Source organism: Andrographis paniculata, unplaced genomic scaffold (genome assembly GCF_009805555.1).
Source record: "Andrographis paniculata isolate CXL003 unplaced genomic scaffold, ASM980555v1 Contig69END, whole genome shotgun sequence".
NCBI classification, from domain to species: Eukaryota; Viridiplantae; Streptophyta; class Magnoliopsida; order Lamiales; family Acanthaceae; genus Andrographis; species Andrographis paniculata.
In genome coordinates this window covers 8,832,786-8,846,109 of record NW_026137605.1, presented here as the reverse complement: position 1 = coordinate 8,846,109, position 13,324 = coordinate 8,832,786, and the positions used below count along the sequence as shown (strand labels likewise).

The 13,324-nt window shown below is 34.6% G+C and overlaps 2 protein-coding genes across 2 annotated transcripts; both read left to right on the top strand.

The window, feature by feature from the left end:
• The first annotated feature begins 148 nt into the window (after positions 1-148).
• On the top strand, positions 149-3,736 carry LOC127263723 (zinc finger CCCH domain-containing protein 32-like). The gene is made up of 3 exons (XM_051292911.1): positions 149-501; positions 1,368-1,478; positions 1,629-3,736. Exons 1-3 carry the CDS (start codon positions 388-390, stop codon positions 3,369-3,371), a joined length of 1,968 nt encoding a protein of 655 aa, XP_051148868.1. The 5' UTR covers positions 149-387; the 3' UTR covers positions 3,372-3,736.
• Positions 3,737-6,807: 3,071 nt separating this feature from the next.
• Positions 6,808-10,972, top strand: LOC127263329 (uncharacterized). The gene is made up of 8 exons (XM_051292305.1): positions 6,808-7,401; positions 8,410-8,509; positions 8,680-8,736; positions 9,139-9,256; positions 9,473-9,555; positions 9,956-10,017; positions 10,097-10,193; positions 10,490-10,972. Exons 1-8 carry the CDS (start codon positions 7,031-7,033, stop codon positions 10,544-10,546), a joined length of 945 nt encoding a protein of 314 aa, XP_051148262.1. The 5' UTR covers positions 6,808-7,030; the 3' UTR covers positions 10,547-10,972.
• Positions 10,973-13,324: the final 2,352 nt, after the last annotated feature.

Genomic DNA, 13,324 nt, shown 5'->3' with positions numbered 1-13,324 from the left:
TTCCTAAATAACCTAACAATTCTTTTTTGCCAATTTTGCCCTTTATAATATGCTGAATGATTCTAATGTTATTACAGAAGCACATTCAAATACCATTTTTACCCTCAGTAGTATAAAGACTGTAAACCGTATGTATGTGTAGAAATAGAGGGAAGGACAGCAGATCTGATTGACACACACTCTCGACGAACTCACATCGGATCTCTCTCTCTCTCAAGCTCAGTTCGATCCAATTCGATTGTAATTAGGGTTCTATTCGATGGGGCAATAAGGTGGAGAAGCCGCACTAGGAGCAGCAGCCCTATCGGAAACTCGGGCCTCAAATATTTAAAACCCTAGATCCATATATATTTTGGCAATTTTTGGAGCTAATTTAGGATCGCCGGAATGGTGGGCTCTGCATCTCAATCTCAGCCTCAGCCTCCCTCTGCGGAAGAAGAAGCGCTTAGGAGGAACACCGATTGCGTTTACTTTCTCGCGTCGCCGTTAACCTGCAAAAAGGTCCCTTTCTCGTTTCAATTTATTGTGATTATTGTTGCTGTTAGTTGTAATTTGTGCCTGCGCGTTGTTGTTGTTTTGTGTGTTTGGACTCGTTTGGAGTGTATATTTTTTGTTGCTGTTCCTCGAACGTCGAGAGGTTTTTGGATTATTTCTAGTGAATTTGGAGCCACTCAAGGATTTAAGCCTTCAAATTTGTTTCCTTGTTGAGCTATTTCTCCTTGACGACTGGTTGATTTCGATTTTGGTTGTCCTGATGGGAAATCGTCGATTTCTTGATTTTATTTTTCCTTTAAATCTCTGAATCTGTTGTAATTATCCTTTTCAGTTGTTTGTGTGGATATAGTGCTTCGTATTGCAATTAGAGCTGTGCTGAATTAGCTAAACTATACCTGTGAGTTAGAACAAGGCACTGCTCAGAGTAGATTGGGAACTTTGGAAAACCAAATTAGTTCTATTTATGAGCATTTGGTGATACCGATTATATATATATATAATATATACTGATAATTCATTGCTATACTAAAGCTTTCATTGCTAAATCTCTATTCAAACCGAAACTTATTGTCAGTGTTGTATATGCTTCTAACATGTACCGTGGTTTAAAATATCGTGTGGAAGTTATGAGAATTTTCTTTTAGGTGCCTGAATTTCAGAAACTATTCCCGTTGATGGTTAGTTAGGTATTGTTCTTTGTTGAATGTACTTTTCAGTATTTTTATGTTCTGAACATCCAAACTTACTCTGATGGTCTGATGCTAGTAAATATCTTGGAATTCCTGTTTCATGAAACTTGATATGTCCTAATTTGGGCGTTAACACATCCTTCATCTCAATTATATTTACGATCTTGAGCTCTTTGATAACAGGGAAGTGAATGTGAATATCGCCATAGCGACATTGCTCGTGTAAATCCTAGGGATTGTTGGTACTGGATAAATGGTAACTGTTTAAACTCCAAGTGTGCATTTCGGCACCCGGTAAGTCGAGTGTCTTTCTTGGTTACATAATTTTATCTCTTTTTTAAATTTACTTGGTATTCAATATTTAATTTATGCGAATCTGAAATCATACAATAGTAAGTAATGACAAGGTATCTTGTTTGTCTTACTGTCTCTTGGTTGCTTAAGCCACTCGATGGTCTGCTTGGAACACCAACATCTTCAGGACCCTCAGTGCCGGCATCTAGTCTGCCGGCACCTGCCGCAACTAGCTCCGCAAAACAACCGGTGTCATGTATATTTTTCCAAAAAGGGTTTTGTTTGAAAGGCGATTGGTGCCCCTTTCTCCATTTGCAGACGTCCATAGGCAATAAAGCTTCAGCCGTTACAGGAGCAGCATCCACTCTCGAGCAGGCTGCAGCGGCCAAAAAGGTTTTTACTGCCGTTCAAAAACCTTTACAAGAGAAGAAATCCCTCCCTGTGAATGTCGCCAAATCTGTCAAGGACTCGCAGCCGCTAGTAAAACCATTGACCAAAGCCGGGCCTGCTCCCTGGACAAATGAATTATCTATGAACAGGAAGGTACCACAAACTGCCGATTTTCCAGGCTACAGGAGCACTCCTATGGTCTCTAATGGAAACCCTGTCAATTGGCCTGGTCGAGTCCAGCAATCTAATCTCTTGGATGAACCCGAAGGTGTGTATGGTAAGGATACGGAAGAAGTTTCTAGAGAGCCCTCTCCTGGTTTTGATGTCCTTGTTGATGACGAGGGAAGAGATTCTGATTACTATCCGAGTGAAGATAGATATGGAATGCCAATGGAACATGAAGCTAGGAACGAATACAATATGGATCATCCGACCGATTACAACATGGTTGCTGCCATCGAAGATGAACGATATGGGAATTCTATCGGTTATGATCCGCAGGATCTCCATTCGGGTGGTCAGTATGCTTGGGATCAGCGCGGACGTTCAGCCGAAAGGATATTGGGAGGATCTTACTCTGAAAGGAGGCCGTATGATAGGCCTGATAGCCGTGGTCGAGTTGATGAATCGGACCTGAGGCATCGTTTGGCCAGGCACAGAAAGCCCAACGGTTTGAGGTCCGTCATTAGTCGTGAACACCCCAATGAGATGCATGTTAGAGATCGTGAACAAAGGATTCCCCATGTGAAGCCTCTTAGCAATCGGCTACAAGGAAGAATAAGGCTTCCTCGGAGATCGCTGTCCCCAATAAGGGCGGGCGCGCCGAATCACCAGGGAAGGATCCGAAGCAGGATAATCGAAAGACGGGATGAGGATTTTAATAATGGCGTGAAAAATTACAGAGGAATGCACTCTAGAAAAGACAACAATCCAGGTGATGATCGAGCTGATTTTGCCGGTCCCAAAAGCCTTGCAGAGCTGAAGAACAGAAAAAATGGCGAACCGTTGAAACAGCAGCGTGTGGCTGATCGACAATCATTTGGGAAGAGAAAACAGTCTATGATTGACGGCAATCAGCAAAGTGGAAGCGATGTTTTGTTCGAAGGGCCCAAACCGTTGGAAGAGATTCTAAAGAGAAAGAGAGGTGAAACGACTGGGAATTTGAGTGCTAGGAATTTATCAAACAATCAAGACGTTGCAGAAGACACAAATTACGAAGGAAAGAACGAGGACCACAAGTCAACGATCAATGCAGAAGCCGGAAAGCAACCCGCTTTGAGCTCTCCCAAACAAGCTGCAGATGATGGCGCACATGCTGAAAATCGGCTGGAGCAAGAACCCGAAGCCTGTGATGACAGGGATGGCGAGCCCGAGTATGAACAAGGTGGTGGCGAAGATTATGAGGTGTACGATGGCGAGAATGGAGATGGCTCTGGGGAATACATTGAGGAAGAAGATGATGACGATGAATTTGCAAAGAAGATGGGCGTGGTGTACTCCTGAACAAGCGTTAAGGTCCGATGACTTACTCTTTGCTTCGTCGCTATTAGTTCGTAATGTGCAGTTGTTCATTTCTGATCTCTGCTTTGCATTGCATTGGCATGTTTTCACATTTACTATCTCTCTCTCTACTGGTTTTGATTACAAAAGTAGAGAATGAACCGATCATCGTCATCGTTCGCTACTCGTTCTCATCGTCATCGATCGATCAATGATGATACATTCGAAGTTATTGACTTTGTGTATGGAGTTAGTTTGTGTCTAGAACTGTTTTAGTTGTGACTGTAGCAAGATGAGAAGATGAATTTTATCAAAATCACCATGGCTGCTCCTGCTGCTGCTGGATTATGCTTTTTTTCTTTGTTTTATATTTTTCTGTGTTCTTTTCTTTTTAGGTTTTGCCATTGTTGACCTGTTTAAGCTCTTCTGCTAAATCTTTGATGTTTGATTTCTGAAATTGAAATTGAAAATGAAAATGGAAAATGCAAATTGGTGATGCGTAGATGATGACTTGGATTTGTCGTTTTGATTGTTCCTTAGGGTTTTGTCGTCAACTGAAAATTGGCTCCCTCACTCCACACACATACACAACTCAACTAGTGGGTGGTGACTGCCGAATTGTCTTTCCACTTATTCTTGACGACTCCCGGGACCCCCGCGCCACCCTCCTACCCTACCCCTTCAATTCGAATTTCTTTTACTCTTTGTCCCACTTAAATAGTGTCATAATAATAATAATAATAATAATAATAATGATAAAAGAGTAAGGTAAATTAGTAATTGAGTGGGAATATATATGGTGGATGCTTTCGGCTATTTGCAAATATGCAGGTATTTGATATCCGAAATTGCAAATCCTATCCGAACTGAATTTTCGGTTAATCGAAAATATTTGCAATATATGCAAATAATTCGAACCGAACTGAAATTAAAAAATAATACTCCGATATTAAAAAATAATAAAATTCTAATTAAATCAAAATATTTGCAAATATTTCAAATATTCGAATCAAAATCGAATAGTCGGTTAACCGAAAATTCGATTAAGTTCGGTTCATGGTTGTATTTGATTTTTTTTCCCACCCTGGGAACATATAGAGAATAAAATTAAATAAATTATTTTAAGTGGGAGAAATGGAGTGGAGTATTTCAAAGGGCTTCATTTGCAAATAAAAATCTCCTTTATTATTATTATTTTTGAAGGGAAAATGTAACAGAATTAAATTTGATTCAATGAATATGAAATATATATATATGTGTGTATTTTAGTAATTAATAATTTTGGCTGTGCTTGTGTGAGTGTTGTGTGTATTATTAATGAGCATCAAATGCTTATTGGGATTGGTGCCACGCCCACACCAAATTGTATTTGCATTTGCATTATTGAAATATATTTATATTATACTTATTTATTGGAGTATCATATTTGTAATTTATATATATACAAATGCATTAAAACAAACATATAAATATATATATAGACACGTGATGTCATGCAAGAAGGCATGCGTATCTTTTTCACTATGATGATTTATTGTTAGAATGTCCGAACCTTTCTTTACTTATTTATACATATATATATATATATAAGTAAAATAATTATTAGTATCGTTTCCATTTTTATTTATTTTTTTCTGTAAAATATTTATATATACTAATATACCTTTTAAACCTAATTTAATGTAAACGATAAAAAAAAAAAAAAAGCAAAATTACTTAAATGAACTGTTAGAGTGCTTACTAGGATTAATTACTATGATGAAATATAATTTAAAATGCTTGATTTAAATTAACACTCCCCCCATTCCACGTAATTTGTCTCTATTTTCTATTTTCGTCCGTCCCACATAACTTGTCATTTCATTTTTTGAAAATATAATTATACACTATAATCACATTTTAAATTTTATAATATTTTTAATTTTAATTAAACTATTTATTTATCTTAATCTTAATTTATAATTATTTATCTAAATTCTCGTACGTAGGGTAAGACCCATATTTCCTTGGGACCGAGAGAGTACAGTGTAGTGTATAAATCAAATCATTAGCATGTAATGTCTATTTATATACTATAAATACTAAAATTAATACATATGTTTGTATTTGGGGCTAAAATTAGTATTATACTAATTTGACTCAATTACATGATTTTTTATATATTGTTGATTTATATTTCAATGAATATATTGTCAATAGTGATTGTCTACATGAATTTAAAATTAATTAAAATTATAAAAATATTCCAAAACACTTGCTTTCAATCTTTATTATTATCAGCATATTTCAATAAAAATATGCATTATTTTATTTTACAAAATATTTGAAAAATAAAATGAATAATTATTTTAAGAATTTCAATAAATAACACAACCACTGAACTAGTCTAATTTTACAAAAAGCAGACGAAACTAATGTTGCGCCATACAATAATTGTACTCGTAATTTTTTTATATTTATTTAATTCTCATATATCTCAGAAAAATGAATAAATAAAACTACTTTGTGTCACCGGGAAAACGACAAAATCTCATTTAATTATTGCAATATATTTATTTTCATATAACTTTAAAAACAAATGATACTATTAAAAAAATGGTGTTTGGATCTCTTTTCAACCAACAATCAATGAGTTAGCTACAGTTAAATTGTTTATGGCTTTTTTTTTTTTTTTATCTTAATAAATTTTACTCATTATTTTTTTTACGTTTATCTTCTTAATATTTATTTACTTATATAAATATACACTTTTAAATATATTATTTGAATTAAATATGTTACATTATATATTGACTTACTATTATACAACATATAGTAAAATTGAATTTTCAATTATATATTTTTTTATTTCGTTTTAATTTAGGGTGTGATTGTTTGGAGGATTGGATTTTAAATACATTATTTATCCTATTTTTTTAAAAAAAAATATCAAATTATAATATTCATTTTTTATTTTTTATATTATACTAAAAATCAATTTTATATTCAAAATATTACACCACACCTATTTATATCACATTATACAATTATTCAAATTTCAACTCAAAATTCAAACCCCCAAACGAACGCACCCTTAAAGTATCATTTTCATAGGTCTCTTCAAAAATTAAATAAAAATAATACATTAATAAAAAATATTTTATTTATTAAATTATAAATATATTATTAAGGACAAATATATTAAAATTTCTTACCCATTTTATTTACTATTATCAATAAAATACTTTCCAACAAATTCAAATGGGATTGAGAGAATATTAAAATTTTTATATTAAAATACTATTATATAAATACTGTGTAATTTTGTTTAAAATAATGACCCAGTCATTAAAATTAAACTAAAGCATAATTTGATACTATTAACAAAAGTAACAATCAATTAATTAATTAGTGCAGCTTCTGGGTATTTATTTCTTTATTACAAATCCTTTCAGTTAGTCTCTCTCCCTTTCTCTCTCTCCCCATTTTCTCTCTCTACAAATTTGGAAAGTCCTCTTGGATTCTTCAACCAGAGAGCGCAGTGGAGCTGCATTTAGCTCAGTAATGCCAGGGATTTAAAGGGACCAGAATTGCCGGAGCTGCGAGTAATCTCGAGGAGCTTCGGAGGCGGCGGTTCAATTTGTTAATGCTTTTGGAGGAAAGGCATTCGCCGGAGCGAGCACATGGCGGGCGAGTCAGGCGCCGGAAGCGGCTTCCATCACCACCACCACCAGCAACAAGGCGTATTGTTCAAATCCGGCGGTGCGATGAGCAGCAGCGGCAGCAACAGCGGTTCGCCGGGGTGTCAATTGATGATTCCGATGGGGAATAATAACAATAATTATTACCGGAACCCTGGGGGAAGCCTGAATTTGAGCGGCGGCGACGGCGGTGCTGGGCGAGTGATTTTCTCATCGGGAGGAGGCTCGCAGAATTCTCTGGATTCCACCTCGACTCTGCCGATTGATTCCGGTGCCGGACTGAAGCACGACACCGGCCTCGCCGTGGAGTGGTCCATTGACGAGCAGTACAAGCTTGAGGAAGGCCTTGCTAAGTAGGTACTCTCTTCCAAGTTGATAATGGTAGAATTCTCTGCATTTCACTGCGTACACCTTTTAATGCTTGCGGTACAACTCGGTTGAGTTTGCTTGGTTCCTTTGTCTAGTGGACTTGTCCCTGCCTCGATAGAGGAAACACGTGGTGGAAGCAGGGGGGGATGGGGATGGGTAATGGAAGTACAGACAAATCTTGAGGGGGGTGTGATAGAAACGTTCAAAATTATGATAGGGATTGGAGAATATAATCCAAAGTGATTTTTGTTACAAGTTCTTGATGGAAGAATTTGGGCATAAATTTGCTCTAGGATGTGGATCTTCCCCCACAAATGCTACTCTTATTTCCTGCTTTGAATCAGACATTTTCTTGCTGTGAAAAGGGCGTTAGGTTGATTAACAAAATAGACTAGTGGTGACCACTTCCATTGTTGCTTGTCAAGCTTTTGATTCCTTGAGAAACTAACTGCATCTTCTGTTTGAATCTTTCTTGATCAGTTGATTGTGTTGTTTGTCTCATTAGTTTGCTGTGAAATAGTCATAAACCATGGAAGATGGTTTATTGCTTTTGAATTTGACATTCTTTTGAGATCTGTTGCTGGATAGTGTATCCTTGTGTGTAGTTTTGAATTGGATCTAAAGTTAATCTGGGATTTTTGTTCTAAATGATATGAATAATGTAACACAGCAGAAAAAGAGTTCGAGTCGATTGGCATCTGTTAGTGGATCTCAAGAGTGATGGGATCCTAATGTCAGTAGTGATCACACTTTTACATCTATAATGCTCAATCCATCTATTTATTGCTTTGGTGGAAGCTTTTCATTTTCTTTGGGTTCCTCAGATAATTTCTTCACCATGTTATGTTTTTTCTTTAATGCCGTACTTGTGTCTGTTCTATGCTCATATGCTGGAGCTTATCCTGGTTTGTATTCTACTCCTATTAGCTTCTGAATGTAAAAGAAAACTAAATTCAGTTTCATGTAGTTGATTGCTTTCTAAAACTTTGTAGATTCTCCAAAGAGCCCACTATTATGCAGTATATTAAGATTGCTGCGCTGCTCCGTGACAAAACTGTGCGGGATGTTGCTCTCCGATGCAGTTGGATGATGGTGAGTTGACTGAGTTCACTGTTTCTGCAGAGACAAATGATAATATCCTCTTAAGTCATTTTTATTTTAGTTTAAATCTTTAATTTGATATCATTCCATCAATCCCTAGTATTTCAAAGTTAATAGCAACATTGCACTTTGTTCTACCTAATTAGTCATGTTTTTAACAGAGAAAAAGGAGAAAACAGGACGATCAAACCTCGGCGAAGAAAATAAAGAGTCGTAAGGTATCATTCGTTGTAGTTGTAACATAATTTGATATCACCAACCTTGGTAGACTTAGAAATATGCATACTATCATATACCCATTTTGTTTTTATTTTTTCCTTTTCTTCGTGATCTTTTTTGTCACTCTGTATATGTTGCTGTGGTAGCGTGTATCGACTTACTTACTCGTGGTAAAAAGTTTCGGTCCCGTTTTAAGCTGTACATCATTCTTTAAGTCTTGCAAGACTAATCAGGTCCTGAGTGTTGTCATTAAGTTGCATGCAACCGAGTGATTACGGATATTGATTTTCTTGCTCCTTTCTCTTTGTGTTACATTGCTTGTGGCTGCCTTTTTATGTCGACAAATCAAAGTCACTTCTCTGTTGGAAGATTGATTATTTTAATGGCTATTTCTTTCTCAGGAAAAGTTTGTAGAGTCATCTCTGAAAAACAACATTTCTTCGGCTTCATCAGTAAATGCAGCTACATATGCTTTACCAAGAAACCAATATGATCACAGTGGCTGCACACTTTCAGGAGGTTCCTTTCTTTCATTCACTTTTGTTTTTTCGAATTTAAAAAATGTTGCATCATGACTGTAAGGTCAATTTCCTCTTTCTTTATTCCACAACTTCTCGATACAGTCTACTATTAACATTTAACAAACTCACCTCTTTACTTATGGTTGTGGATCTCGGCCCTCTGCTCTGCTTATGTAGTTTTTCTATTTGAAATGATTCCATGTATCTGTTTCAGCATTGAGCGGCGCAACAAGAAATCTTTTGGAAGAAAACAATCAGGCTTTTGGTCAGATTTCAGCAAATCTTACAACCCTCAAGGTAAACCTCGAACTCTATTGTCCTCGAAAAATTTGTACCATACTTATGGTTAGCTTAATTTGGTCATGATTATAGATCAAGCATATCATATGCTGTTTCGGGGCAGGGAAAGAACACAGTGCATATATCTTTCATAACAAATATCTACACAATACATTATTACATAGTAGAGCAATACAATTTTCTTAATTGTTACAAAAGGTTATTTTTTGGAACGTTTTGAGTTTCGACTATATCTATAACCAGGTCTGAAAATGTTGATTTATATTCCTAGCATTTGGATGTATCGAATACTAGCCGTAGTTGTAAATGTGGTTTATCTTACTGATGTATATTCTTCTCTGAATGCACTCCATACTTTACATTTACACGTCCCTTTAACACACCGAAACTTGCGCAGTTGCAACAAAACATCGAGCTCTTCCTCCGAACAAGGAACAACCTAACTACAATTTTGAACGAGTAAGTTACTCTAACCACAACCGATGCTGCAGCTGAATTATACCTTATTTTGTTGAAGTCTTTGTTTTATGCCGTGCAGCATGAGCAACATGCCGGGAATTATGAGTCGAATGCCACCTCTTCCTGTGTTCCTCAACGACGAACTTGCAAGTAGCATTTTCCCATGCTCATCTCAGGTATCCCCTCCCCATGAAAGTTTGTTTGTGTCAAACTTTTAGATAAGATAATCATTTATATTTAATACGGTATCAAAGCCAGAACATTTTGTTTTTGAGTTCCACCTCCCCTATTCGTCATCATCCACGGGCAAGATTCATATGCAGCGTAAATTTACCTTGCACGTGACAATTTTTTAAAAGAGAGCGGTGGAACTCGAACACTGAGTGTATAATAATTAATGATACATATTATTTTAAGCTTAACCTTTCAAATGAGATGATTATTTAACAGTATGATCCATCTTTTCTTGCAGCCGATGATATTTAGCTCGTCTAGTGCAGTTCCATTGAAGCCGGAATCAGGATGCTGATCAAGTAGTTGCTTAACTTCGGTGACACCACGACGACAACTCGACTGGTCTTCTTTCTTCTCATGCCTCTGTAAGTATTGAAAATTCTTCCTCTAAGCTGGTGAACTTTCTAGCCGTTTTCCTCGATTTCTATCGCGCGCCATGTCCGTCATTTTTGGCCAGCGAAACAGCGGCTCGGCTCAGCTCGGTTCGACTCGATTTGATTCGAATCGAATTGAATCGAATCGCTTGGCTTGCTGGAGCAGTTGATTTCTTCAGTCCAACTGCTTAACAATCAAATAATGTTGGGCATAAATAATGGATGATCGATTTTCAGACTCTGCAATGCAGATTTTGTATGTAAAATGTTCATTACATACACTAATCTGATTCACTGGATGATTCATTTACTTCTGCTGTCTTTTAATAATTTGTAATATTAATTCATTAGCTCCTTTTTTTTTTTCTTTTCTTTTTAAATTATACAATCTAATTTTAGAAATATATTACTGAATAAAATTATGGTATAATTAATAAAGAGAGGTCGAATTGAGTTTTCCTTGTCCAATTATGTAGGAATAAAAAGGTTTGTTGAGTATTGATTATTAATTACTTCCCCGTCCCCGAGAAAAAAAAAAAAATTAAAAGTATTTTGGTATTAATGTAGATTACTTTTAAAAAATCCAGTAAAATACTTGGTGGGATGGACATAAATGATAAAAATGATACTTTTAGTTGGGACAGATGGAGTAATATTTTTATACTAATATTATTTAGTATTTACATTTTGGAATAATACAAGGACACATAATATGTTATTTATGTCAATATAATACTCTCTCCATCCTACTTGTATACATTTTCATTTTTGTATGTCTTATTGTTATTTTTTTTTCTTTTTTTAAAAGAATTATATATTTTAATTTTTTTAAATTTTTTGAATTTTAGTTAGACTAATCGGTTATCTTAATCTAAAATTATATTTATTATACGATAATAAATCTTACTGATGTATTCTTGATTATTTTATTAATTATACTGTTATTACTAATCCAAGATCAACAACATAATATTCGCATAAGAATATTCTAGATCTAACGAAAACTTAAAAGAAACTTTTATTATCACGGAAGCAATATACTTGAACTCAGTTTTACCCACAAATCGAACAAATTGACATTGAATACACATTTAAGACCCAAGCCACAAATGACTCGCTACGGAATTGCAACTAATACACAAACTCGAACCCTAATATAAGGAAACACAACGATCTCAAGTCTATTACACCGTGAACAAGATATACATCAAATCGATTAAATCAAACCGTAGAAACACCAACGGGAAGGTGTGCGTCGAAGAAGAGGGAGAGCTTCCCAAATCGCCGGACAAAATCATCGGAGAATACATGCGACGTCGAAAGAATCGCCTAGGGCTAGAAGGGAATCGCTATATGTTCTTTCTTTTGTTCTGTATCAAATCGAATGAATGAACTGGTTCAGGGCAATAATATATATATATATATATATATAGAGTAGACCGGTTCAGCGGTCCAACAGAACCGATTTATCAAGGCATCCAGCAGTCTCACAGAGACTCGGGTTGGGTTACAGATTACGTATTCGGGCTTCAAATGGGCGGATCGATTGTATTTGTATTGGGTCTTTTTAATTCATTGGTCCAAAACTCCACATATATTTTGTTTTTTAATTTTCGTGTTTAAAATAAGGGGACACCGTAGTCAGACGGATGAAGTATAAATTTATTATATATGAGCTAACAATATATATTATAATTTATGTATTCTATTATTGCTTTTATATGATAACAAAAGCGAGATTAGAGATTTGTATGAATTGAACACCACTTGTGATTGAAGGGTGTGTTTGTTTGAAGGATTTTGGAGGATTTCCACTATTCATCCAATTTTTTCCTCCCAAAAATATCAAATCAAACACCTATTTTTCATTTTTTATATTATACTAAAAATCAATTTTACATTCAAAACATCACATCAAACCCTATTTATATCACATCATACAACTATTCAAATTCAAAATTTTTACTATTCAAATCCCAATCCAAAATCCAAACCCCCAAACAAACACACCCGAAGTACAAAATTGATTATTTATATGCAAAGGATATATTTTATCAAAAAGAATAAAATATAAAAGACAAAAGTAATAATTAGATATATGTAAATCGTAAATTTGTAATTTGCCTAAAACCAAAATGAGGTGAGCTTTTTTAATGCAAGTTGGATTCATTGAGGATTCCAACTTAATTCATCTTTCTCTATTAAGAGATAGTGGCAGAAAACTTATTTTAGCTCAACTCATTAAATACTTTTCTAAGAGAACGTGCAATTCAGCTGGATTCACTCAGCTATATTTTTATTTTAAATTTAACCTTAAATTAATTAATAAATATTGCCTAAAAAGAAAATAAGTATAATATTATATCTAACTCTAAATATAAAAACTTTACTTTAATATTTTAACACTATTTTAATTAATATTTTTGCACGATTTCGAACAAAGTTTGAAAATTGTATATATTAACGTAACTACCTTTTATTGTTGAAAAATGGAAAATATCAAATATACTGCAATTACTTATAAGATGCTTTTGTTATTGGCTGTGTATTTTTTTTTTGGAAAGTTGGATTAAAATAATTTATTTAATTAATATTTGATTTATAATATAATATAGTATATGATTAAAATTACTTAAAATATGTAGTTAATTATTTCAATAACCATATTTTATTTATTTCGTTCTATTCCATTGGTGTTT

Bases quoted from the DNA above. Each gene is read 5' to 3' on its own strand.
- LOC127263723 (XM_051292911.1), top strand. From the start codon at position 388: ATGGTGGGCTCTGCATCTCAATCTCAGCCTCAGCCTCCCTCTGCGGAA. The intron at 502-1,367 runs GTCCCTTTCTCG...CTTTGATAACAG, and splicing joins CGCCGTTAACCTGCAAAAAG to GGAAGTGAATGTGAATATCG. The intron at 1,479-1,628 runs GTAAGTCGAGTG...TGGTTGCTTAAG, and splicing joins AGTGTGCATTTCGGCACCCG to CCACTCGATGGTCTGCTTGG.
- LOC127263329 (XM_051292305.1), top strand. From the start codon at position 7,031: ATGGCGGGCGAGTCAGGCGCCGGAAGCGGCTTCCATCACCACCACCAC. The intron at 8,737-9,138 runs GTATCATTCGTT...TTTCTTTCTCAG, and splicing joins AGAAAATAAAGAGTCGTAAG to GAAAAGTTTGTAGAGTCATC. The intron at 9,556-9,955 runs GTAAACCTCGAA...AAACTTGCGCAG, and splicing joins CAAATCTTACAACCCTCAAG to TTGCAACAAAACATCGAGCT.